The sequence below is a fragment of the Canis aureus genome, chromosome 10 (assembly GCF_053574225.1).
Source record: "Canis aureus isolate CA01 chromosome 10, VMU_Caureus_v.1.0, whole genome shotgun sequence".
Classification (NCBI taxonomy): domain Eukaryota; kingdom Metazoa; phylum Chordata; class Mammalia; order Carnivora; family Canidae; genus Canis; species Canis aureus.
The window spans coordinates 52751531-52772410 of NC_135620.1; the positions used below are offsets into that span (position 1 = coordinate 52751531).

Here is a 20880-nt window from a genome sequence, read left to right on the forward strand (position 1 = left end):
AGACACTGAAATACTCTTGACATTCAGCAACAACAGAATGGTTTGTTTTAAGCAAAGACTCATTAAGACTTCAATAAAAGCACTGTGAGAACAAGACTAAAAGCCAGAAGAGTTGTAGCAAGCATTCCAAAAAAAAAAAATTTCTTTCACAAACAGTGGAAAGGCCAACCGTGGGCTTTCAGATCCTTTTTTTTTTTTTTTTTAAGATTGTATGTATTTATTCATGAGAGACACAGAGAGAGGCAGAGACATAGGCAGAAGGAGAAGCAGGCTGCCTGCAGAGAGCCCGTTGCAGGACTCGACCCCAGGACCCCGGGATCACGACCTGTGCCTAAGGTAGACACTCAACCACTGAGCCACCCAGAGGCCCCTCGGGTCCTTCGGAATATGAGATTACGGTGCCCTCCCTCTACTCCCAGAAAAATAAAAAATAACCTCTAAACGGAAGGGAAAACAGGGCAGTGCATAGAGGGGAATCCCATCTATTTGTGGTGAATTAAATTCAACTCAACAAGTATTTCCTGAAAATTTCCTCCACTATGTGTAAGACGCTGGGAATGAAAGATGGTTACTCTGCCTCAAAGACTTCTAAATTATATGGGAGGAACAAGGAGAACGAGGTTTACCGAAGTACACAAATAACCCAAGGCCGAGTAGAAGTGCTTTTAACAAAGGTTCCAGTCAGGGCCACAGGTTCAAAGGCAAGAGGATTTCGAGACTCAGAGAAGGCTTCACGGGAGGAGCAGCGCTCGAGATGAACACTGAAGAAAAGGCAGAGATACGAGGATGAAGGATAGGAGAGTAGGTTGAGCATTGGAACAACCAGGAGAGGCCAAACCCCGGTTTCCTCGCAACCGCCGCCTCCTCACGCGCTCGGCAGGCGTCCAGCGTACCCTTTCCCGCGGAGCAGAGGCCTCTCTCCTCCCCGGCTCTCACCCGCCATTTCTCACCTCGGTAGCTTCCAAGTTCCCCCTCGGTCAACTCTGAGGGCAGAAGACAATGCCGACGAGAGAGAGCCCCAAAGTTGGCGGGCGTGCTATCAACTCACCAGCTTTTTGAGGCGCCGACCAGGCCGTATCCCCATGGTAACACCACCAAGCGCGGGTTCGAACGCCCGCGCCGGCGCCCGCGCGTTGGCAGCCCCGAGACATCCACCAATGGGCATCGAGGGAACTCGTCGACGTTAGAGTCCTTCTTCTCTAGAAGACCAATCAGGGACCCGAAGAAACAGTGGGCGTAACTCTCACGCTGCGTCTTTCAACCAATCGTATCGCTTGAGTGAGGCTCTCGCGACGTTCTAAGTGAAAGGAAAGCCTCTTTGAGGCGGGTGGAAGGGCCTTTTGCCCTCTACTGTTGGTCGCTCTAAGCGCAGCCCAACAATCGGTCAGCGTACTCCCCCTTTCGGTTCAAGGCCCGCCTCCTGCCGCCCTGGGTGTTGGGTGAGTAGTCTTAGAGAGGGGCCTCTGGGTGTAGTTCACCCACGGAGGAGCTGAGGGTTGGAGCGATGGGAATGCAGCTGAATGAGCTTCCGTCGTTGCACCGTCAAAGGTGGACGTGAGGCGTGGGCCGGCCAGGCCCTCGGAGAACTTCAGTTTTCCTCTAAGCTCAGGGAGAGGGGAGGGTTCTGAGCCTTGCTGGTCCGCTTGGTGATGGGGTGCGGCGGCGGAATTCTACAGTTCCGAATTTAGGGATCGGCGGCGAGAGTGCCTTGGCCTCAGTTTCACTTTGTTGTTACTCTTTATGCCCCGTCTGCTTTCCAGAATAGATTTTGTATGTTTTAATTGTTTCATTTATTGAATGGATAATATCTTGGCAATTATAGCAATAGTAAAAAAAAAAAAAAAAAAATCACCAGGTTGCCTCGGTGGCTTAGTGGGTTAAACATCTGCCTTCAAAAAAAAAAAAAAAAAACATCTGCCTTCAGGTCGGGTCATTATTCTGGGGTCCTGAGATGGAGCCCCTTGTCAGGCTCCCTGCTCAGCAGGGTGTCTGCTTCTTCCTTCTCCCTCCCGCGCCTCGTGCTCGCTCTCTCACTCACAATCAAATAAAAAAAAGTCTTAAGAAAATCACATCAGTCCCACCGCCTAAAACAGAACTTTCTTTTCCCTTGTTCTGGCCTGGTTTGGGCTCTATGTATTTGTTATTGTATCTCTGAAAGAAAGGAAGAAAGAAAAGAAAAGCAAAAATATTTATATATGTGGCAACTTAAACCGAATGCAATCAAATAGCCAAATGTAAAACTCAAATACAGAGTTGACGTTAAAAGAGCAATGATGGGAGTCAGGCAGACCTGCTTTTCAGTCTACCCAGACACATCTTTCCTTTTTCTTCATCTGAAAAACCCTGGTAAAGGCTCACAGGGTTGTTGTGAAGTTTAAATGAAATAAGGAAAGTAAAGCACTTGGCACAACACCTGACAAGCCATAACTCCTCAAAAAAAAAAAAAAAAAAGTACCTATTACCTTCATAATAGAAACAAACAAATATACTAGCTAACGAGGCCAGTGGACTCACTGCAAGTGCCCAATTTAGCTCAAAACTTGTCAGAGAAATAATTAAGGAAACCATTTTTCAAAAGTGAAAATTCTTCCTAGTACTTTCATTGAAAGGAATTTATATCTTGTACTTTATATGTGAGGAATATAATGGTGTGGTGAGCAGTGTGCTTACCAGCAGTTTTGCTGAATATACGAAAAGCCATTTGATTCAACTATCAATAAAAGTTAAGAGCGTGCCATTAAAACATAACAGAAGCTTCCCGATGACCTTTTATGATAACGGATGAAAGTGACTCATACATATTCAGTACTTCTGATATGGTCCTATGTATACATTCTTTATTTTAAACTCTAAAACAGGGGCGCCTGGGTGGCTCAGTTAGTTAAACATCTGCCTTTGGCTCAGGTCATGATCCTAGGATCCTGAGATAGAGCCCTGCATTGGGCTCCTCAGTCCTTAGGGAGCCTGCTTCTGAAGCCGCTCCCCCTGCTTGTGCGTTCTCTGTTGAATAAATAAATTAAATATTTAAAAATATATGTTAAAAAAAACCCACTACAACAATCATGTAGAAGTTACCCTCATTTTACAGATGAGAAAATGAGGCTTAAAGAAGTATTTTGCTTACAGTAATACAACTGTTGAATTAGGGACCTAGGTGTTTCCCACTGTACAGTTAGCCATGCTTTTTCATGTTGTTTCTGCCCGAAGGAGGATAAAATGCTTTGAATACCAGATGCACAGAAGGCTTACCTAAATGGAGGAAGATGGCTTCCAGAAGTACCTATGTTGGGAGCAAGATCTTTCTCCAATAGGAAATTTTCACCTTGGAAAATGAAGAGATGGAATGAGATGATGATCACTGAACACAATTCCTTCAGTTCATTTACCTTGTGGGTAGTCAATAGCACTTCAAATTCATCTTCTCCCAAACAAAGCATTAGCTTACCTTCTACTCCCTACTCCACCAACTTCTTGTCACCCAAACCGAACAACCTTTCCACTCACCTTTCTTTCTCTCCCTCCCTATCTCCCACCCCTCTTCCTTGGACAATGAAACAAATACTGTTGGTTTTCTTTTTGAGATATCTCTCAAATTCATCCCTTCCTCATTCTCCTCCTCTCTGCCTTAATTTAACTCTATCATTTGTCATCTGGATTGTTGGCAACAGATTTGTAACAAATTGGTTCCTGCCTCCAATCTTCTAATCCATTCGCCACCTTCAGTGCTGCCAGAATGTCTTTGTAAAATGTCAATACAATTACCAGCCCTGCCTAAAAGGCTCCTCATTGCCTATAGAATATAAACTAAACTGTTTATTAGTGGAATGTCATTTTGTGCTTGAGAGCTTTTGCCCACCTTCCTCCTTTTGTCTGGAATGCTCCTTTCCTCCACTTTTATTCTGCCTGGTGAATTCCTAGCCATCCTTCAGAATCCTTGTGGGGTGCCCCTTTGACCCAAAGAAAATCACTCTCTTCTTTGCTTCCTTTCCATCTTACACATACCCCTATTTTGCACAAAACAAACTGTCAACTTTGTCAAAGTACCTTCTACTTTTCTGAGGCTGTGAACCCTTAGGAAGCTGGGGTTTATAATATTCAGCTTCATACCCACTCTTCAATCCCATCACGCTGCTGGTCGAGTAGGAGACACTCAACAGATGTTAGATGAGTAAGTAAATCCCTTCAGGCTCTAATATTAGAATTACCCATGTTTACTTTCTAGAACTGTACAGCAGATGGCACTAATAGGCCACTTAACAGATCCCCTTCACAAGGAATGATTTTTGTTCCAACCTTGTCTGACTTTGGCCTCATCCTAGAAGCTAATATTCATGCCATAACAGGTGAAATCTCCTGTTTCTGTCCTCAGCCAAATGGCAAAGATAGCAAGATGACTCAGCAAATTGGTTTCTGTCAGAAGAGAGTGTCAGGCAGGTGTCCAGGGAAAGGGGCAGTGAGGAAACATTTTCTTTGTCTCAATTTATTCACAGTAGTTGGGAGCTTTTTTCTTTTTCTCTTTGTGTTGTTGTTGTTGTTACAAGAAAGAGCTTTATTCAGAGATGGGCACCTCATTTGTGTTCAATCCTTTGAAAGGGTAAAGGGGAGTTAAAGAATCAGAAAAGACCATTATGATATGGGAAGAGAGGAAACTGAACAGTCAGAGTTGCTTGTAGGCAGGTGGAGGTGGCTTTCCTCCTCCCAGTGGAGTGGGCCTGGGCAACTTTCCTGCATACCAGCACCCCAAGTTAGTTGTGTGCTTGTTCAAGGCTAGCACTAAAAGTATTCCCAACACTTGGTTCAGGGGAACTCTCAGGCTACCTGGTATGGTTTTGAACATGTGATTTTAGGTTCCTGCTTCCCAGAGAAAAAGCAGAGGACGCATAGAAACCCTTATCAGATAGGCAAAGTTTCGGGGCCTTAGGCTAAACTTTACCTCTCCAGGGTCATCTCTGAGCACCAGGACCTTCATCTATGCACCCTCTCCACCTCCCTCAACTAATACCTGTCCTGTGGAAAAGATTCCAGCTAGGTACCTTTAAAATCCTCTATGTGCATATAGATCAAAGACTGGGAATTTGGGAACTGGAAATAATTTTTATAAATTATTTGCATGTCCTCTCTCAGTACCATTTTGCCTTAAGCTCTGCTCTTTTACATTAAGCAGAATTATAGAAGGGAAAAAAATAAACACTTTGGAGTTAGGCTTACTTAGATTCAAATCTTCCCATTCACAGACCAGCTATGCTCTTGGGCAAGTATTTTAACCTTTTTGAATCTTAGTTTCCTCATGCAAAACTGAAGACAGTTGTGCTTATCATGAAGACTTGTCTTGAATATTAGAAATACACATGTGAAGAACCTTGCACAGGATAGCTGGCCCAGTGTAGATGCTTAATTGATAACATGGTGGCATGAAACAGTTTCCACTAAAGGGATTTTAGATTATAAGGACATGAGGAAAGGATTTGAGGTACTCTTTCTATATCTAAAGATGTATTTATGAGGCCTTCTTTGGGAGGTTGAGCTAGGCTTGCAATAGCACTCTGATTAATTTGATGAAAACATTGGAACACAACACATCAGTACAGCCGTTTATCTGTGAATTATTTTTTGGCACCTAGGTCCTGAACCTCCTCAGCTGTAAGGGAAATGTATATATAGAGAAAGACAAGAGCATTTTTCCTTAGCTTCTGGAACCTTCTGATGACATTGAGGACTTTTTTGTTCAGGTTTTTTTTAACCACCTAAGGCACTTTGCCACTTTTCTGAAGTGTGAATTGCCTGCTGTCAGCCTGGAGTTCTCATCTCTGCAATCCTGGCTGCAAGCATATTTGCATATTGGATGCTGTGTTCTTTAACCCCCTGAGGTTTGAATCCACTTGGAGTCATGTGTGTGAGTGCATGCGTGCATGCTGTGTGTGTGTGTGTGCGTGCGCGTGTGTGTATAAGCTGGCTACTTTCAAACCCCAGGACAGTTTCAATCCATGGTTTCCAGAAAAACAGAAAACGTACAACAATAGCTCCATTGACTTTTATGTAAATGGCACTCTTCAGGAAAACACTGGACGATTTCCCAAAATCCCAGAACATACCCTGAGCATTTGTTTGAGTGGGATGTGGGGAGAGTGTTCTGTTGAGTCAATGAACATCTGTTGAAAGCTGCTGTGCTGGGTCCCAAGGAGACAGAGTGCATAGTCTGGCTCTTGCTGCCAAAGGTACAGATTGAGACTTACCAGACTAGATATTGTGCTTGTGGTGGCTTTGTACTGTGTCCACTTGGCTAGGCTGGAACTATGTTTCCCAGGATTCCCTTTCTATATGGTTCCAAGTTAGGGTCGACCTAAAGAAAATTTTGTGCAAGATCTGGAAAGCTGAAGTGAGGTAGCAGCCAGTACATTATGAAGGACAGAGTGGGATACCAAGCATGTGGCAGTGCATACCTTTTGATACTGACTTGCTGGTTCCCCTGTTGGTGCTGGATAAGGCACCCAGGGCCCCAGCTCCCCACCTCCTGCTCAGTCTCCTCCTTCAGATACTCTGAGTGCTGGGCCAGATGTACCTTCAGCTCTATGGCAAAGGGCTCCAGCTTCTCCTCTAAGTTAGGAAGTCAAAGGTTTCAGTTTGTCCTCAGGGGTTCTTGTCCTCATAGGATCTGGTTTGTTTTCACAGGTTCCAGTTTTCCTTGCTCTTTCCACTTCACATCCAGCTTTCCTTCCCAACTGCTGGCCTTGCTGACCTATAGAGACTTCGAGTTCACCACCAGATGCAGAGGTGACAGAGTTGCATGGATTACTCCATCAGCTTCCACAATTGTACAAGCTCTAATCCCTACACTAAATCCTTAATTGTCTCATAGTGTTTTACTTCTCCAGTCAAACCCTACAGAAGTTTATTCAAGCTATGCTAAAGGCCCAAAAGATGGAATGATTAGAAGCCAGAAGGCTTCACAGAAGAGGTGACACTGAGCTGCTTCTGAAAGCATGAAGGGGGCAGCCTGGGTGGCTCAGCAGTTTAGTGCCGCCTTCAGCCCAGGGCGTGATCATGGAGACCAGGGATCGAGTCCCACATCGGGCTCCCTGCATGGAGCCTGCTTCTCCCTCTGCCTGTGTCTCTGGCTCACTCTCTCTCTCTGTCTCTCATGAATAAATAAATAGAATCTTAAAAAAAAAAAGAAAGAAAGAAAGAAAGAAAGCATGAGGAGGAAGTAATGTGTATAGGGAAGGAGAGAGAAATTCTAGAAAACAGCTGGCTCAAGCTAAGAAATTGAAAGGGTAGGCAGGAGTTTTGCCTTTCTGGAATAACTGTCCTCTCCGTGGGTCTATAGTATAGGTAGAAAGTGGACATCTGATCCTAGCTCTTTTGGTTCCATTGCAATGAACCATTGGTTGGTCTGGTTCATAGATGTGGTTACCCCTACACGTTGGTGTCTACTGAGATACATTTTTGCTAAGTGTGCCCTTGTCACTACCCTAAGCCTCTCCCCCATGGGAAAATATTGGCCTGCTCCCTTCTTTCCAGTGGCTCCGCATGGCCACCCCATGCTTGTCTCTTGGCCCCCCATTCAGGTGCTGTTGTTTCCCCATGATGTATTCGTGATGGCAGTGGTGTAGAGCAATGCTCTGGGGCTTCCTATCCAAGGCAGGGTCTCTAGTCTTGAATCCCTAAACTTACCTAGCGACTCCAATATTCACTCCATGGGACTCTACCCAAAACGGGAGCAAGGTGTCCTCCACCTGTAACTTGCTAATATTTTATGAGCTTCCTGATAGGAGGGCATGGGATCAAGTACCTCTTTCTGCCTGAACCTGAAACCAATAATTTGAAATCTCTTTTCACCAGTTCTGTGGTGACAGGCTGTTTCTTTTTGGTTTCCAGAATGGTGAACGTTCTTAGCATAAATAGGGAGACCAGGGAAATAGAATATAATGTTTTTAAAAGCCTGCTACTAGGGTACCTGGGTAGCTCAGTTGATTATGCGTCTGCCTTCAGCTTAGGTCATGATCTTCGGATCCTGGGATCAAGCCCCATGTGGGGTTCCCTGCTCAGTGGGGAGTCTGCTTCTCCCTCTGTCTCCTTTCTTTCTCTCTCTCTCTTTCTCTTTCAAATAAATAAAATCTTAAAAAAAAAAAAAGCCTACTACCAGTTTACATATGAATTTTAAACAAACAAGATCCTGTTATACATTTTATTCTGAATCATACCTTTTTCATTTGTCTGAAAATATTTTAAAAGCAACATATTTGGCTTTACCTTATTTTTTTAAGATTTTATTTATTTGAGAGGGAGGGAGAGAGAGAGAGTGCAGAGCAGAGCAGGAGGGAGGAGTAGAGAGAGAAGAAGGCTCCCCACTGAGCTGAGAACCCAACTTGAGGCTTGATCCTGGCCCCTGGGATCATAACCTAAGCCAAAGGCAGATACTTAACAGACTAAGCCACTCAGGCACCCCACTTCCTTATTTTTTAAATGGCTTCATAACATTCCCCATCATATAGAAAGACTGTACTTTATTTAACCATTCCTATATTGATGGATATTGTTTCTGCCTTTTTTTGATATTGCAAACAAGGTTGTCATGAACATCCTTGTGTATATGTCTTAAACATGTATTTCTGTATGTTAGATGCCTAGAAATGGAATTGCTAGGGGTAAGGGAATATGTGTTTTATGTTTTGATAATTATTACCAAATTGCCCTCCTAAGGGGATATGCTAATTTTCTCTCCTACCAATAGTATACAAGAGCACAGACCATTTCAAAAACCCCATTTGAGGGGCACCTGGGTGGCTCAGTGGTTGAGCAACTGCCTTTGGCTCAGGTTGTGATCCCAGGGTCCTGGGATCGAGTCCCGCATCAGGCTCTCTGCAGGGTGCCTGCTTCTCCCTCTGCCTATGTCTCTGCCTCTGTCTGTCATGAATAAATAAATAAAATCTTTAAAAAAAAATTTTGAGGGGCATCTGGCTAACTCAGCCGGTAGAAGCATGTGATCCTTGATCTCATGGTTGTAAGTTTAAGCCCCACATTGGGTATGGAGATTACTTAAAAATAAAATCTTTGTCAAAAATTAAAAAAATAAAATAAAATAAAATAAAATAAAATAAAATAAAATAAAATAAAATAAAATAAATAAAATAAAATAAATAAAATAAAATAAAATAAAATAAAATCTTTGGGCAGCCCCGATGGCCCAGCGGTTTGACGCTGCCTTCGGCCGGGGGTGTGATCCTGGAGACCCGGGATCAAGTCCCATGTCAGGCTCCCTACAGGGAGCCTGCTTCTCCCTCTGCCTGTGTCTCTGCCTGTGTCTCTGCCTCTCTCTCTCTCTGTCTGTCATGAATAAATAAATAAAATCATATTTATTCATGAGAGACCCACGGAGAGAGGCAGAGACATAGAGGGAGAAACAGCTTGATCCCAGGACCCCAGGATCACCACCTGAGCCAAGGCAGATGCTCAACCACTGAACCACCCAGGTGCCCCCTAAAATAAAATATTTAAAAACAAAACAGGGATCCCTGGGTGGCGCAGCGGTTTAGCGCCTGCCTTTGGCCCAGGGCGCCATCCTAGAGACCCGGGATCGAATCCCACGTCCGGCTCCCGGTGCATGGAGCCTGCTTCTCCCTCTGCCTATGTCTCTGCCTCTCTCTCTCTCTCTCTCTCTCTCTCTCTCTGTGACTATCATAAATAAATAAAAATAAAATAAAAAAATAAAAAACAAAACTAAAAAAAATTTGAGATTATTTCCAATCTTAAAAAACTCGTTACAGGTTTCAAAACATTTGGAAAGATCACAGTGTTGGGTGCGTTTGGGTTTTTGGTAAGCCATCTGTTGGCAGTCCTGAGAATTATCCTGAATTGAGTTTCAAAATGGGTCTGATTTTTGTGCCTTTGACAGATTCAGGCTCATCTTTTTTTAAAGATTTTATTTATTTGAGAGAGAGAGAATGCGCACACGCACAAGTGGAGAGAGGGGCAGAAAGGGGGAGAGGCAGACTCCCCGCCAAACAGGGAGCCCGATGTGGGGCTCAATCCCAGGACGCAGGACCATGACCTGAGCTGAAGGCAGACGCTCAAGGCCAACTGACCCAGTGCAGTGCCCCCAGGCTCATCTTGATTAACAGCAAAGGAGCCATGGAAACCATCACCTCCTGCTCCAGCCATCCTCTCTGCATCAGCTCTGCCTGTCTATGTGCACCAGCTCCTTCTTTGGCCCTGGAATCTTTCAGATGAGGCCCTACTGACTTGCCTTTGCTGCACTTGAGACACCTGATTTTCTTTCAGTTCTGTCATCCCACCTCAGGGCCTTTGCCCATGCTGTCCCCTCCACCTGGAACATGCTTTCTCCCCTCCTTCCCATTGCCAGCTTACCTTTTACTCGTCCTTACTTCTCTGCTCAAATATCCCTTCCTCCAGGAAACCTTTCTTGATCCCTCAGACAAGGTCAGGTTACCTATCACACATTTTTCCTTTGTAGCACATACATTATTGGCAGTTATTTTTTAATTTGCTTAATTGATTAAAATCTGCCTCTCCCAGGGTACCAGGGTGGTGCAGTCGGTTAAGCGTCCAGCTTTTGGTTTCAGCTCAGGTAATGATCTTGGGGTTGTGGGATTGAGCCCCACGGCCAGCTGTGAGCTCAGCACGGAGTCTGCTTGAGATTTTTTCCCTCTCCTGCACTCCTCCCCCAGCTCATGTGCACTCTCTTTCTCTAAAATAAATAAATCTTTTTAAAAAATCTGCCTCTCCCATTAAAATATGAACTGCATGAGAGCAAAGGCCTAGCATAGTACTTATTACATAGTATCAGTAAATATTTGTTGACTGAACAAGTGACACATTTTCTTTAGTGAGGCCTTACATAAGAGATCTTCCATATTTTTTATTACCTTGATGACGTGTCCCCCTTCATTTTTTTTTAAGAATCATTTTACTCTTTTTTTTTTTAATTTTCTTTTTATTCATTTATGACAGTCACAGAGAGAGAGAGGCAGAGACATAGGCAGAGGGAGAAGCAGGCTCCATGCACCGGGAGCCCGACGTGGGACCCGATCCCGGGTCTCCAGGATCGCGCCCTGGGCCAAAGGCAGGCGCCAAACCGCTGCGCCACCCAGGGATCCCACGTGTCCCCCTTCAGATAATGAATTGTTTTTTCGCTGCTGCAGATATTCCTACTCTTCTCCCTTTCTGTCTTTTGTTGTTGACATTCTTTTCTGAAATGGAAAGAAAAAACTGAAATGAAAAAGACTTAAGACTGAATTGGGGTGCCTAGGTAGCTCAGTTGGTTAAGTGTCTGCCTTTAGCTAGAGTCATGATCCTGGAGTCTTGGGATCAAGCCCTGCATTGGGTTCCTTGCTTGGCGAGGATCCTGTGTCTAGCTCCCCCTCTGCCTGCTGCTCCCCTTGCTTGTGCTCTATCTCTTCCAAATAAAGGGGAAAAAAATTTGGGGGGGAGGAATTTTTTTAAAAAAGACCGAATTGCTGATTATAAAATTAATAAATGTTCTCTGTGAACTTCTTTTTTTTGTTGTTTTTTTGTTTTGTTTTTTCTTTTTTTTTTTTTTTTAATTTTTATTTATTTATGATAGTCACAGAGAGAGAGAGAGAGAGGCAGAGACACAGGCAGAGGGAGAAGCAGGCTCCATGCACCGGGAGCCCGACATGGGATTCGATCCCGGGTCTCCAGGATTGCGCCCTGGGCCAAAGGCAGGCGCTAAACCGCTGCGCCACCCAGGGATCCCTTCTCTGTGAACTTCTAAACAATACAGAAATATAGGGACTAGAAAATGAAAGTCTCGCCATAATGTCATCCTCCAGAAAACACTATTAATGATGTGTATCCTTCCAGACATTTTCCAATGCATATTGAAACCTACTGAGGACTTATTACATGCCAGGCACTGTTCAAAAGCACTTTACAAGTTAAGTCATGTAATCCTCCCAGCAACCCTGTGAGGTAGAACTATTATTATCCTGTCTTACAGCAGAGGAAACTGAGGCCTAGGAGCAGAGGAAACTAAGGCTTAGGAAACTGATCACACAGTGAATAAGTGGCAAAGTCAGAACTCGAACCCAGACTGCAGCTTCACACTCTTGACCACTAAGCTAGTGTGCTGCTCATTGGGTGGGAAAGAGACTTTCTATTCTGTGCGCCTTTTCTTACTTTGAATTTTGAACCATGTGAATGTGAATGTGTAAAATGTGAATGTGTAACATTCTAAAACATGGATAAAAGACTAAAAATAGGGACGCCTGGGTGGCTCAGTGGTTGAACAGCTGCCTTTGGCTCAGGTCATGATCCCAAGGTCCTGGGATCGAGTCCCACATCAGGCTCCCTGTGGGGAGCCTGCTTCTCCCTCTACCTATGTCTCTGCCTCTCTCTGTGTGTCTCTCATGAATAAATAAGTAAAATCTTAAAAAAAAAAAAAAAAAAGACTAAAAATACCAATAACAAAAATGTTTTTAGTACACCAAGCTACCTTTCCTATGTGACCCCTCAGGCCATCAGAAACCACATTGTTGGAGTCTCTGCCCCACAAACTCAAGCTGAAGGCTGAGGGAAGTGGAACCATGGGTTTGCTGATAACATTCCTCATCTCCCATTCCCTGCATCTCGCCAGGTTCAGACGATTTGCCTCTGAGGACCTCTGATCTCTTAACACGCATACCAGCCCTGTGTCTTAGCAGGGAAACCTGGAGGAGTTGGGATAGAGCTGCACTGACAGGGTAGGAGCCAGGGTCCTACCATCACTCACAAATCAGTCTCTGATTCCTGGCTTTCTCCAGCTGGTCCTTGGTATGCTGCCTTTTTCTGTAGTTGATGAGGTCACTGTTAGCTGATCTGTGCTACTCCCCAGTACCAGATGCTGCCCCCAGGATGCATTTTCCTGTTTCATGTAACTTCCAATGTCTCACATCTTCTTTGTTAAATCCTCAGATAGACCATGGCCCTGAGAGCGTGTGGCTTGATCATCTTCCGAAGACGGCTCATTCCCAAGGTGGAGAATCCCACAATTGAGTTTCTACTGCTGCAGGCGTCAGATGGCATTCATCACTGGACTCCTCCCAAAGGTGTGAGGCAGAGGGGGCTGGCTCTCAAGTGCCGAGCATTGCTGGAAAAGCCACCTTACCAGGCCCCCCATAAGGCTTACGTCCCAGTGACTGTGCAGCAGAAGGAGGTGGGGTAGGCAGGAACCCTTGATCCTTTCTGCATACGTGGTCTCCATGCCAGCCTGGAGCTGGAAATAGTACTCTGTGATTGAATCCCGGAGCAGAGCAGCATGTGTGTGTGTGTTTGTGTGTGTGTGTGTGTGAGAGAGAGAGAGAGAGACTATCACTCACTGAAGCACCAGCCTCTGTGGTAAATGGGTAGGAGAAAAGGCACTGGGCTGGGAATTGGGGACCTTGGGGTCAAGTCATTACTGGGTTACAGGTCAGGAGCCCAGAGTGAACGGTCCCAAGATAGAAGGGAGCAGGGGCTTTAAAGGGGAGTGCCATGGGAGAGGGGCGAACAAGGATCAAGGGTGGGAGGAAAATAAGGAAAGGGGAATAGGAAATAAACTTTGCACATTTGTGTTTCACTAAGGAGAAATAAGGTGAAAGAAAGGGACAGAAGTGTCACAAATACTATGAATAGAAATATTCACACTTGTCTCCTGGTTGCCAAAGTCATACTGCTTAGTACCTCTCACTGAAAGATTTCAAAGGACCTCTCCAAATTGTGTTCTGCTGGGACCTAGGGAGAAATCACCCTGTTAACACTGATGGGTAGAATGCAGCATAGATGCTGTTGGGAAGGGCGTGTTCAGAAAGAATGGGTGGGGCATGGGAATCCGTGTCCCCTCTCTCACCACCAGCACACCTCTCACCACTGCCCCCCTCCCATGCAGTACTTACCCAGCTTTGTGTACATGACTGCATGGGTGCTATACAGAGAAAGTTCCCCAGAAGCCATGGACCAGACTGGGTTTTTAAGTCCTGACTCCTGGTTGCTCCCTGTGGGAGCTGTGCAGCAAGCTGGCTCAGGGCACTGCTGTGAGAACCCCTGGGAAGGAGGGCGGCTAGGATAGTTTCTGAACCAGGAAGGGAACAGCTAACAATTCCTGCTCCCCAGGAGCACCCGAACCCCGAGGCCCCCAGCAACTCCGCTGCAGCCATGTGCTGACAGAAGCTGCCAGACCCCTCCCTGTCCATCTTGGCCCCTCCGGGCAGGCTTAGAATTTGCAGGGGGGGCCTAGAAGCAAAACTGAATGCTGCTTCCAGTCTGCAGAGCTTCAGGCTCTCATACAACAGTTTCTTGGCAGCTGTCTGCTTGGGTTTGGGTCTTGCCAAAAAAATTTCTTAGAACTGGCTCTCAGCTTGTCCTGAATCTAAGTTCCCATCAGGAATTTCCCTGTGAAACTGGAATCTGGCCTTGCTCAGTTAGAAAGATGAAAACAATTTGGAAAAGCCTTGCTAGCTACTTGGAAACAGCTGCCGGTGCCGCAGTGCAGGGCTTGGAGCCCGTCTGTTGACCCTGGGACTTCAGGGACCAGCTAAGACAACGTGAAGTCCTCGCTGTGGACGGTAGGCAAAGTGCTCCGTCTTCAGCCAGCTCCCATCTGCCAGGAAGACTGCCCCTCCTTCGGAAAATCGATTTAAGGTCTCCAAGGGAAAAGTCTCCCTGAGAACATGGAATGAGGAGAGCGCCAAAGGATAAGAAAGCAGAGGTCTGAGGGAGGCCATCTCTCTCATCACTGAAGAGCTGTCTTCTAGACTAGTCTTGCCAAACACTTGGTCTGTTTAACTCTCTACAGAGGAAGTGGGGTGGGGAGGAGGAATTGCCTGGACACTACCTGCTCTGTGCCCCATTCCTAGAGCCCCTTTAGCCCAGCAACATCTAGAAAAGTGACCAAAGACCCCATCTTTAAATCACCGGACCTGAAAATTCCACTTTGCTAAAGATTATCTCTTCCTCCTTTTCTTCTTTTTTCCTAACCAGGCCATGTGGAACCAGGAGAAGATGACTTGGAAACGGCCTTGCGGGAGACTCAGGAGGAAGCAGGCATAGCAGCAGGCCAGCTGACCATCATTGAGGGGTTCAGAAGGGAGCTCAATTATGTGGCCAGGAACAAGCCTAAAATAGTCATCTACTGGCTGGCTGAGGTGAAGGACTACGATGTGGAGATCAGCCTCTCCCAAGAGCACCAAGCCTACCGCTGGCTGGGGCTAGATGAGGCCTGCCAGTTGGCTCAGTTCAAGGAAATGAAGGCAGTGCTCCAAGAAGGACACCAGTTTCTCTGCTCCACAGCATCCTGAGCTGACCAGAGGAGAGTCATTTACTTCAGTAGGATCCTTGAGGGCCTTCTGAGATGAATACCGTCAGCTCCAGGGAAGGTTGTGTTGGTTTTTCGCTCATCATGGCAAAGAGCAGATAGGATAGTAAAATCAGCTGAGAATTCTAAGAGGAAAGGAAGGTCTCAGAGTGAAAAGGAAGACAAATGAGTTTTAAAAAAGAGAAAAGTCTAGGCGTGGTAAGTGCGTCCTTGTACTTTATAAATAAACTTCAGGCAGCTTGTCTGTCCATCTAACCTGTTGTCTTTCTTGGACTCTTGCCCTTGGTGGGGAGAAAGCTAGAGTAAAATGGAGCTCTGACCTTAGCCAGAGGGTGTCCTGTGTCCATGCACTATACCCCAGAAAAGCTAAGGGAGGAGTTGGAATGGGGGAGACGAGGCACTGCTAGGGTGGCTCTGCTGCCTCTGGAACTCCAAGCACTCTCACCACACCCCACCAGTGTACCTGAGACTTTGTGACCTGTAGTCAGACAGGATATACAAGCGAGTGGGACTAGAGTGCAGGAATTGGGTTTGTTCTACTCGCTAATGTATCTGTCCCCAACACCGGCACATATGTTGTAGGTGCTTGGTAGATACTTCCTAAAATAGAGACCCAAGGAATTTGCGACATAGTCCAGGCCATAAGAGGGAGACGAGGGACAGGCAGCTCTGGACCACCAGGTCAGTGACACATGGACCCAAACCTCACAGCCCAGCCCTGCCTCCCAGAGTCACCATGGGCCATAGTGACCTAAGGTCACTGGCAAGAGGCACGCCCAGGCCAGGGGGACTCTGCTAGGCTACCCAGCAACCCCATCACTCCACCGGTGCACTCCTCACCTGCAGCTGCCTTCTCCACTTTTAGCAAGCTCTCATCATCGATGTCTCTCTCTTCCTACCTTCTCCCTTTCTCTCCAATTCCACTTGTAAGACCCAGAGGCACAAGAGTTGGGTCTCAGCCCTGTTTTCCCTTGCTACTAGGGCTCAAGGAATGCAGGGCGGGTGTTAGATCCTCCAGCCCTTCCAGAAGCTGTTAGCAAATGGATTCATGCAGATTTTATTAAAGGGTTGTTGCCCATTGAAGTGCAGAAGGTTGGATGGGAAGGGGCATTGGCAAAGGTCAATTTGGATTTCCAAGGTCGTGAACAGCCACCTCTGAAGGAAAGAGCAGTCACCCAGGTCTTTAGCCAGGCTTCCAGATGTTTTCAGTCACTGGCTCTCTGTGCAGACAGGGCAAAAATACTAGCGAACAGGATCTTGGAGCACCGCCAAGGACCTGAGTAGTTTTGTTCCTCACCCCTCTGAGCAGTGCTCTCTGAAGGAGGCCTGCTGCAGGAAGTTTTTGGAGCTTAATGTTCTCTTTCCAGGCCAGCAGGGACCACATCCCACTGATTTAATAAATGCTGGCTGGGCAGTGGTGCCAAACCACAGACTAGCTGCCTCCTAACAAGGGTTGGCCAGCCCCGTGCTCTCAGCATGGGAGGCTGTTGAAGTTCAAGATGCTAAAACCTTATACATCCGAGTTGGAAGGGACCTGGAAAATGACCTAATTTTGCTGCTCATTTTTATAGCTGGGGAAATTGAGGCTTAAGAAGGTAGATGGCCCTGGCAGATAGGTACCTTACCTATACCTTAAGAAGGTAGATGACCCATATGTGAGGTGCTTTGAGGATGAAGTGCCCAAGGGAAGTGCTTTAGAATACCATGTATATGGCTTTGAAGTCATTCCTCTGGGCCTTACAGAGTTTTCCATTGAAACACAGGTACTTTGGTGAGGGGAGCCCCATAAATTGTATTCATCCACTTTTGGCAGGGAGAATTGACCGCAGGGTGGAACCAGGGCATGTGACAGGAGGTGGATGAGGCCAGAGAGAGTGGAACTGAGACTGGGACATGGCAGGCAAGTAGGCTTTGTCATCATCCCCACTTTGCTTCTGGCCAGCTCATCCAGAGATATGGGACTGAGACCACAATTTCCCCTTCAATCTGAGGCCCTCCAAGCTCCAGAGCATGTTCTCCTGGAAGCCTTCCCTAATAACCACCCACCCTATAAATATTATCCTGTTTCCCCACCTATACCTGAAGAGGCTCCTCTTGGAACTCCACCTGTCTACCCCAGTACTGCCTCCACCACCACAGGGTGAAGAAGCATTTAACAGATTTACCCCTGCCAGGGGGGGCCCTGGAAAACTAAAATGCCCTCTTGACTCCCAGATGTGATGCCTTATACCCACATGGTAGGCACTTTGCTGAGTTGAAGACCCAAAAGGAATGAATTTATAATGGTAGTTTGGGTGGTAGGATAGAATTTCAATTAAAATACTTTTGGAGTCTCATACTTATATGAGACCCCAAGTGGGGCTCCCATGTTTGGGGAGCAGAGGCTTACATTTCCATTGGTCCAGACTGTGGCCCAACCTGTCCCTTTTCTAGAGGAGGGCTGTGCCAGCACCCCCTGTTGTCCCCTTGAGGCTGTGCTGTAGGTGCCCAGTGAGACTGCTCTGTGCCTTCCTCTACCCCTTCCCCTCCCAGCCCACCTCCTGCTCAGGATTATGTAATAGGAAGTTTTCAATTGGACTCCTTGAGGAAGGAAAAGGGGGGCTTGGGAGGGAAAAACAGCATAAGGACACAGAATACAGAGGCACAATCTTCCTGTTCTTTAGACTGGAGACTCCCAAGGACGGGACCCCCTCTCTGTCTTTTCCCATTCCTCGCCCGACCCTAGCCAAGTTCAGGGCTTGCCACTTAATTAAGGTCATGAATTCTCCCTTCCCCTAATGGGTAAAGGAGTCAAAAGATACAAATTTCCAGCTATAAAATTAGTAAGTCATGGGGATGTAATGTACAGCATGGTGACTATTGTTAATAAAACTGTACTGCATATCTGAAGGTAGCTAGGAGAGTAGATCTGGAATGTTCTCATTGCAAGAAAAATATTTTTTTGGTAACTATGCATGGTGACATGTTAACTGAACTTACTATGTTGATCATTTTGCAATACATAGAAATATTGAATCTTACGTTGTACACCTGAAATTAATATAATGTTATGTCAGTTATATCTCAATATATTTAAAAAAAAAAAAAGAGGTCAGCCTTTGTTTTCCCCTATGTTCCCTTAAAATGGTAAAGTACACTGAAAAAAAAAAAAAAAAAGGACTCTCCCTTTCCCCCAAGCTGCTGGGAAGATTCTTGGTTATGAAGTAAATGACTAGCCTTAAGATAAAAACCAGGTTGTTCCTTGGGAGCTGGGGTGTGTGCCAGAGAAGGGAGGGTGTCCGCCGAAGCCCCACTGAGTTGGACAAAGACAGGAAAGGAAATCACCCAGTTAGCACTGTGGGTTTTCTTCAAGGCTGGGTCCAGGCAGACCTCCCCTTGCAGGGATATGCTGTGCAGCTGTTCTCAGAACAGAAGGTAGTATTTCTTCAAATGCTTTTCAAACTATGTTCATAAGTATGTGTGTGTGAATAAAACAGAAACAGAGGCATGAGAAGTATTCAGATATTAGAGGCCTTGAACATCAGAGCTTGGATATTTTTCTAAGTGATTTGATTGAATTTCAGAAAGATTTCCTTAGCTGCTATATGGATTAGGTTGAAGGGTTCAAGAATGGAAAAAGTTAGGGGGCCACTGCAGTGGTACAGGCTGGCATTAATAAGGGATTGGAGAGGTCAGCATTGGCCTTGAACCTGAGGAGGGGAGAAATGACCAGAAACCTGGTGAGGCGAGCCAGCAGAAGGCTTGCTCTGCAGCCAACTGGGGTGAGGGACACTTGACCCAAACCTTGGGGAACAGGGCAAAGACCCTCAGAAAACTTACATCTTGGGTTTAGAGGGTTTGGTTAGGGTTCAGCTGATTCATGTGGTTTTGGAAGGGAGGCTAAGGCAGACTCTCAGGGTACACAGGGTCACAGAATGGGAGCACTGGGCCCCAGTTCCAGATTTCCTGCAGTGGCCACTCTGGCCCTCTCTCCATTACCTCTGGAGGAGTTCCTCATTCCTGCGTATCAGTCCCCACCAACAAAACCCAGGACTACAGGGGAGACAAATGAGGAATTCTGGCCATACAAGGGTGCTGGAAGTCCCATGAAGTAGAAACATCCCCCTCCATCCAGATGTGTGGAGAGACATAAATTTGGAATGCACAAGAGGATGGGGCAGGGATGGGGTGCTGGACAAGTCTGGAAGGGGCCAGAATAGGGGAGAGGTAGCTTCTAGCCCAGTTCTTCACCTTCCCCTATCTCCCAAAATCCAGCTCTTTCTCATGGCTTCTGCCATTCAAGTCCCCCCCCCCCCCCCGCCACTTCTTGACCCAGAACCACTGGGTGGCAGCTTCAGAGATACACATTTCAGATGTCTCCCCATCTTTAGTGGTATATAGACTAGGGATGGGCCGTGCCTTTGAAAGGTAGGACAATACTGGGTAGGAAATTCTAGGTGTCTAGATGCAGAACATGAGGTTCCAGTCTATTCTTGGTTACTAATCTTCTGCCAATACCCTCCTCTCTCAGTGCTTCAGTTTGTTCATCTGTGCTTTTGTGATTAACGAGAATGGCAGAAGCCTAACTAGAAACCAGACCTCAAGCCAAGGGCCAGTTTGATGGAATTGGCAAGAAAAGAGCACTCTTCCCTTTGGCCCTGTCCCAGCATACAGTGAGTGCTCAGTGGGTATGGTCTGCCTCCTCCCCCATCTAGGCTGTAAGACACTGCTGCCGACCCTTAATGCCCTTTGGAAGGGTATATGCCACCTCCCCCATGCCAGATGGCTTTATCCCTCCTCATGCCATCTTAGCACACACTGCTCCATCTTGGGCTGTCCACTAGAACCTTCTGCAACTATAATCTGCCCTGCCCACTGGTCACATATGGCTTTTGAACACTTGAAATATAGCTAGTGTGCCTGAAGAACTGCATTTTACATTTTATTTCATTAACTCATTCACAAAAATTTTTAAGGATTTTATTTATTTATTCATGAGAGACACACACACAGAGAGAGGCACAGACACAGGCAGAGGGAGAAGCAGGCTCCATTCCATGCAGGGAGCCTGACGTGGGACTCGATCCCGGGTCTCCAGGGCCACACCCTGGGATGAAGGTGGTACTAAACCGCTTAGCCACCGAGGCTGCCCTAATTCATTTTAAAATTAAATTTAAGAAGCCACATGTGGGTAGTAACTACCACATTGCACAGCACAGGTTCTAGGTGGAGATTCTCTTTGTTTCTTGTTTAGCGTCCCTTGTCTAAAATAAGAGTTGATAGGAGTTACCATTTATTGAGGACTTACTCTTTGCCAATTTTTATCTAAGTGCTTTACAGGCACATCTCAATGAATCCTAGAAATTCCATTCAAAAGATGAAGAAACTGGGGTGGTTAGGTGCCTCAGTCAGTTAAGCATCTGACTCTTGATGTTGGCTCAAATCACAATCTTAGGGTCTTGAAATGGAGCCCCGCATTGGGATCTGTGCTGGCCATGGAGTCTGCTTAAGATTCTCTCTCTGCCCCTCCCCTATTCTCTCTCTTTCTCACTCTCAAAAAATAATAATAATAATAAAGATGAAGAAACCAAGGC

At 46.1% G+C, this 20880-nt stretch overlaps 2 protein-coding genes and 1 long non-coding RNA gene across 8 annotated transcripts in view; 1 reads left to right on the forward strand and 2 right to left on the reverse strand.

Annotated features, from left to right (window-relative positions):
• The window catches only part of KIF24 (kinesin family member 24), a 75493-nt gene extending 74311 nt beyond the window's left edge, over positions 1-1182 (reverse strand). The window contains exon 1 of one of the 3 annotated variants that reach the window (XR_013388027.1): positions 951-1114. The gene's annotated coding sequence lies outside the window, so the exon portion shown is untranslated. Of the gene's footprint in view, positions 1-950 lie in introns of all 3 variants that reach the window. The other 2 variants (XM_077912313.1, XM_077912311.1) reach the window with 2 other exon arrangements.
• Positions 1183-1279: 97 nt separating this feature from the next.
• NUDT2 (nudix hydrolase 2) lies at positions 1280-15562 on the forward strand. 3 transcript variants are annotated; one of them, XM_077912324.1, is made up of 4 exons: positions 1289-1439; positions 6670-6771; positions 12931-13064; positions 14974-15562. In XM_077912324.1, the coding sequence occupies exons 3-4, from the start codon at positions 12938-12940 to the stop codon at positions 15288-15290; spliced, it is 444 nt and encodes a 147-aa protein (XP_077768450.1). In that variant the 5' UTR covers positions 1289-1439; positions 6670-6771; positions 12931-12937; the 3' UTR covers positions 15291-15562. The 3 variants fall into 3 exon arrangements, with proteins under 3 accessions (XP_077768448.1, XP_077768449.1, XP_077768450.1); XM_077912322.1 differs by lacking the exon at positions 6670-6771 and having other exon boundaries at positions 1280-1439; XM_077912323.1 differs by lacking the exon at positions 6670-6771 and having other exon boundaries at positions 1285-1439; positions 12935-13064.
• Positions 10931-16567, reverse strand: LOC144322373 (uncharacterized). Of its 2 annotated transcripts, XR_013388031.1 has the most exons (3): positions 14913-16567; positions 12749-13728; positions 10931-11207 (listed from the first exon to the last, which is right to left on the reverse strand). It is a non-coding gene; the product is annotated as an uncharacterized LOC144322373 (long non-coding RNA). The 2 variants fall into 2 exon arrangements; XR_013388030.1 differs by having other exon boundaries at positions 12749-16567.
• Between the last annotated feature and the right edge of the window lie 4313 nt (positions 16568-20880).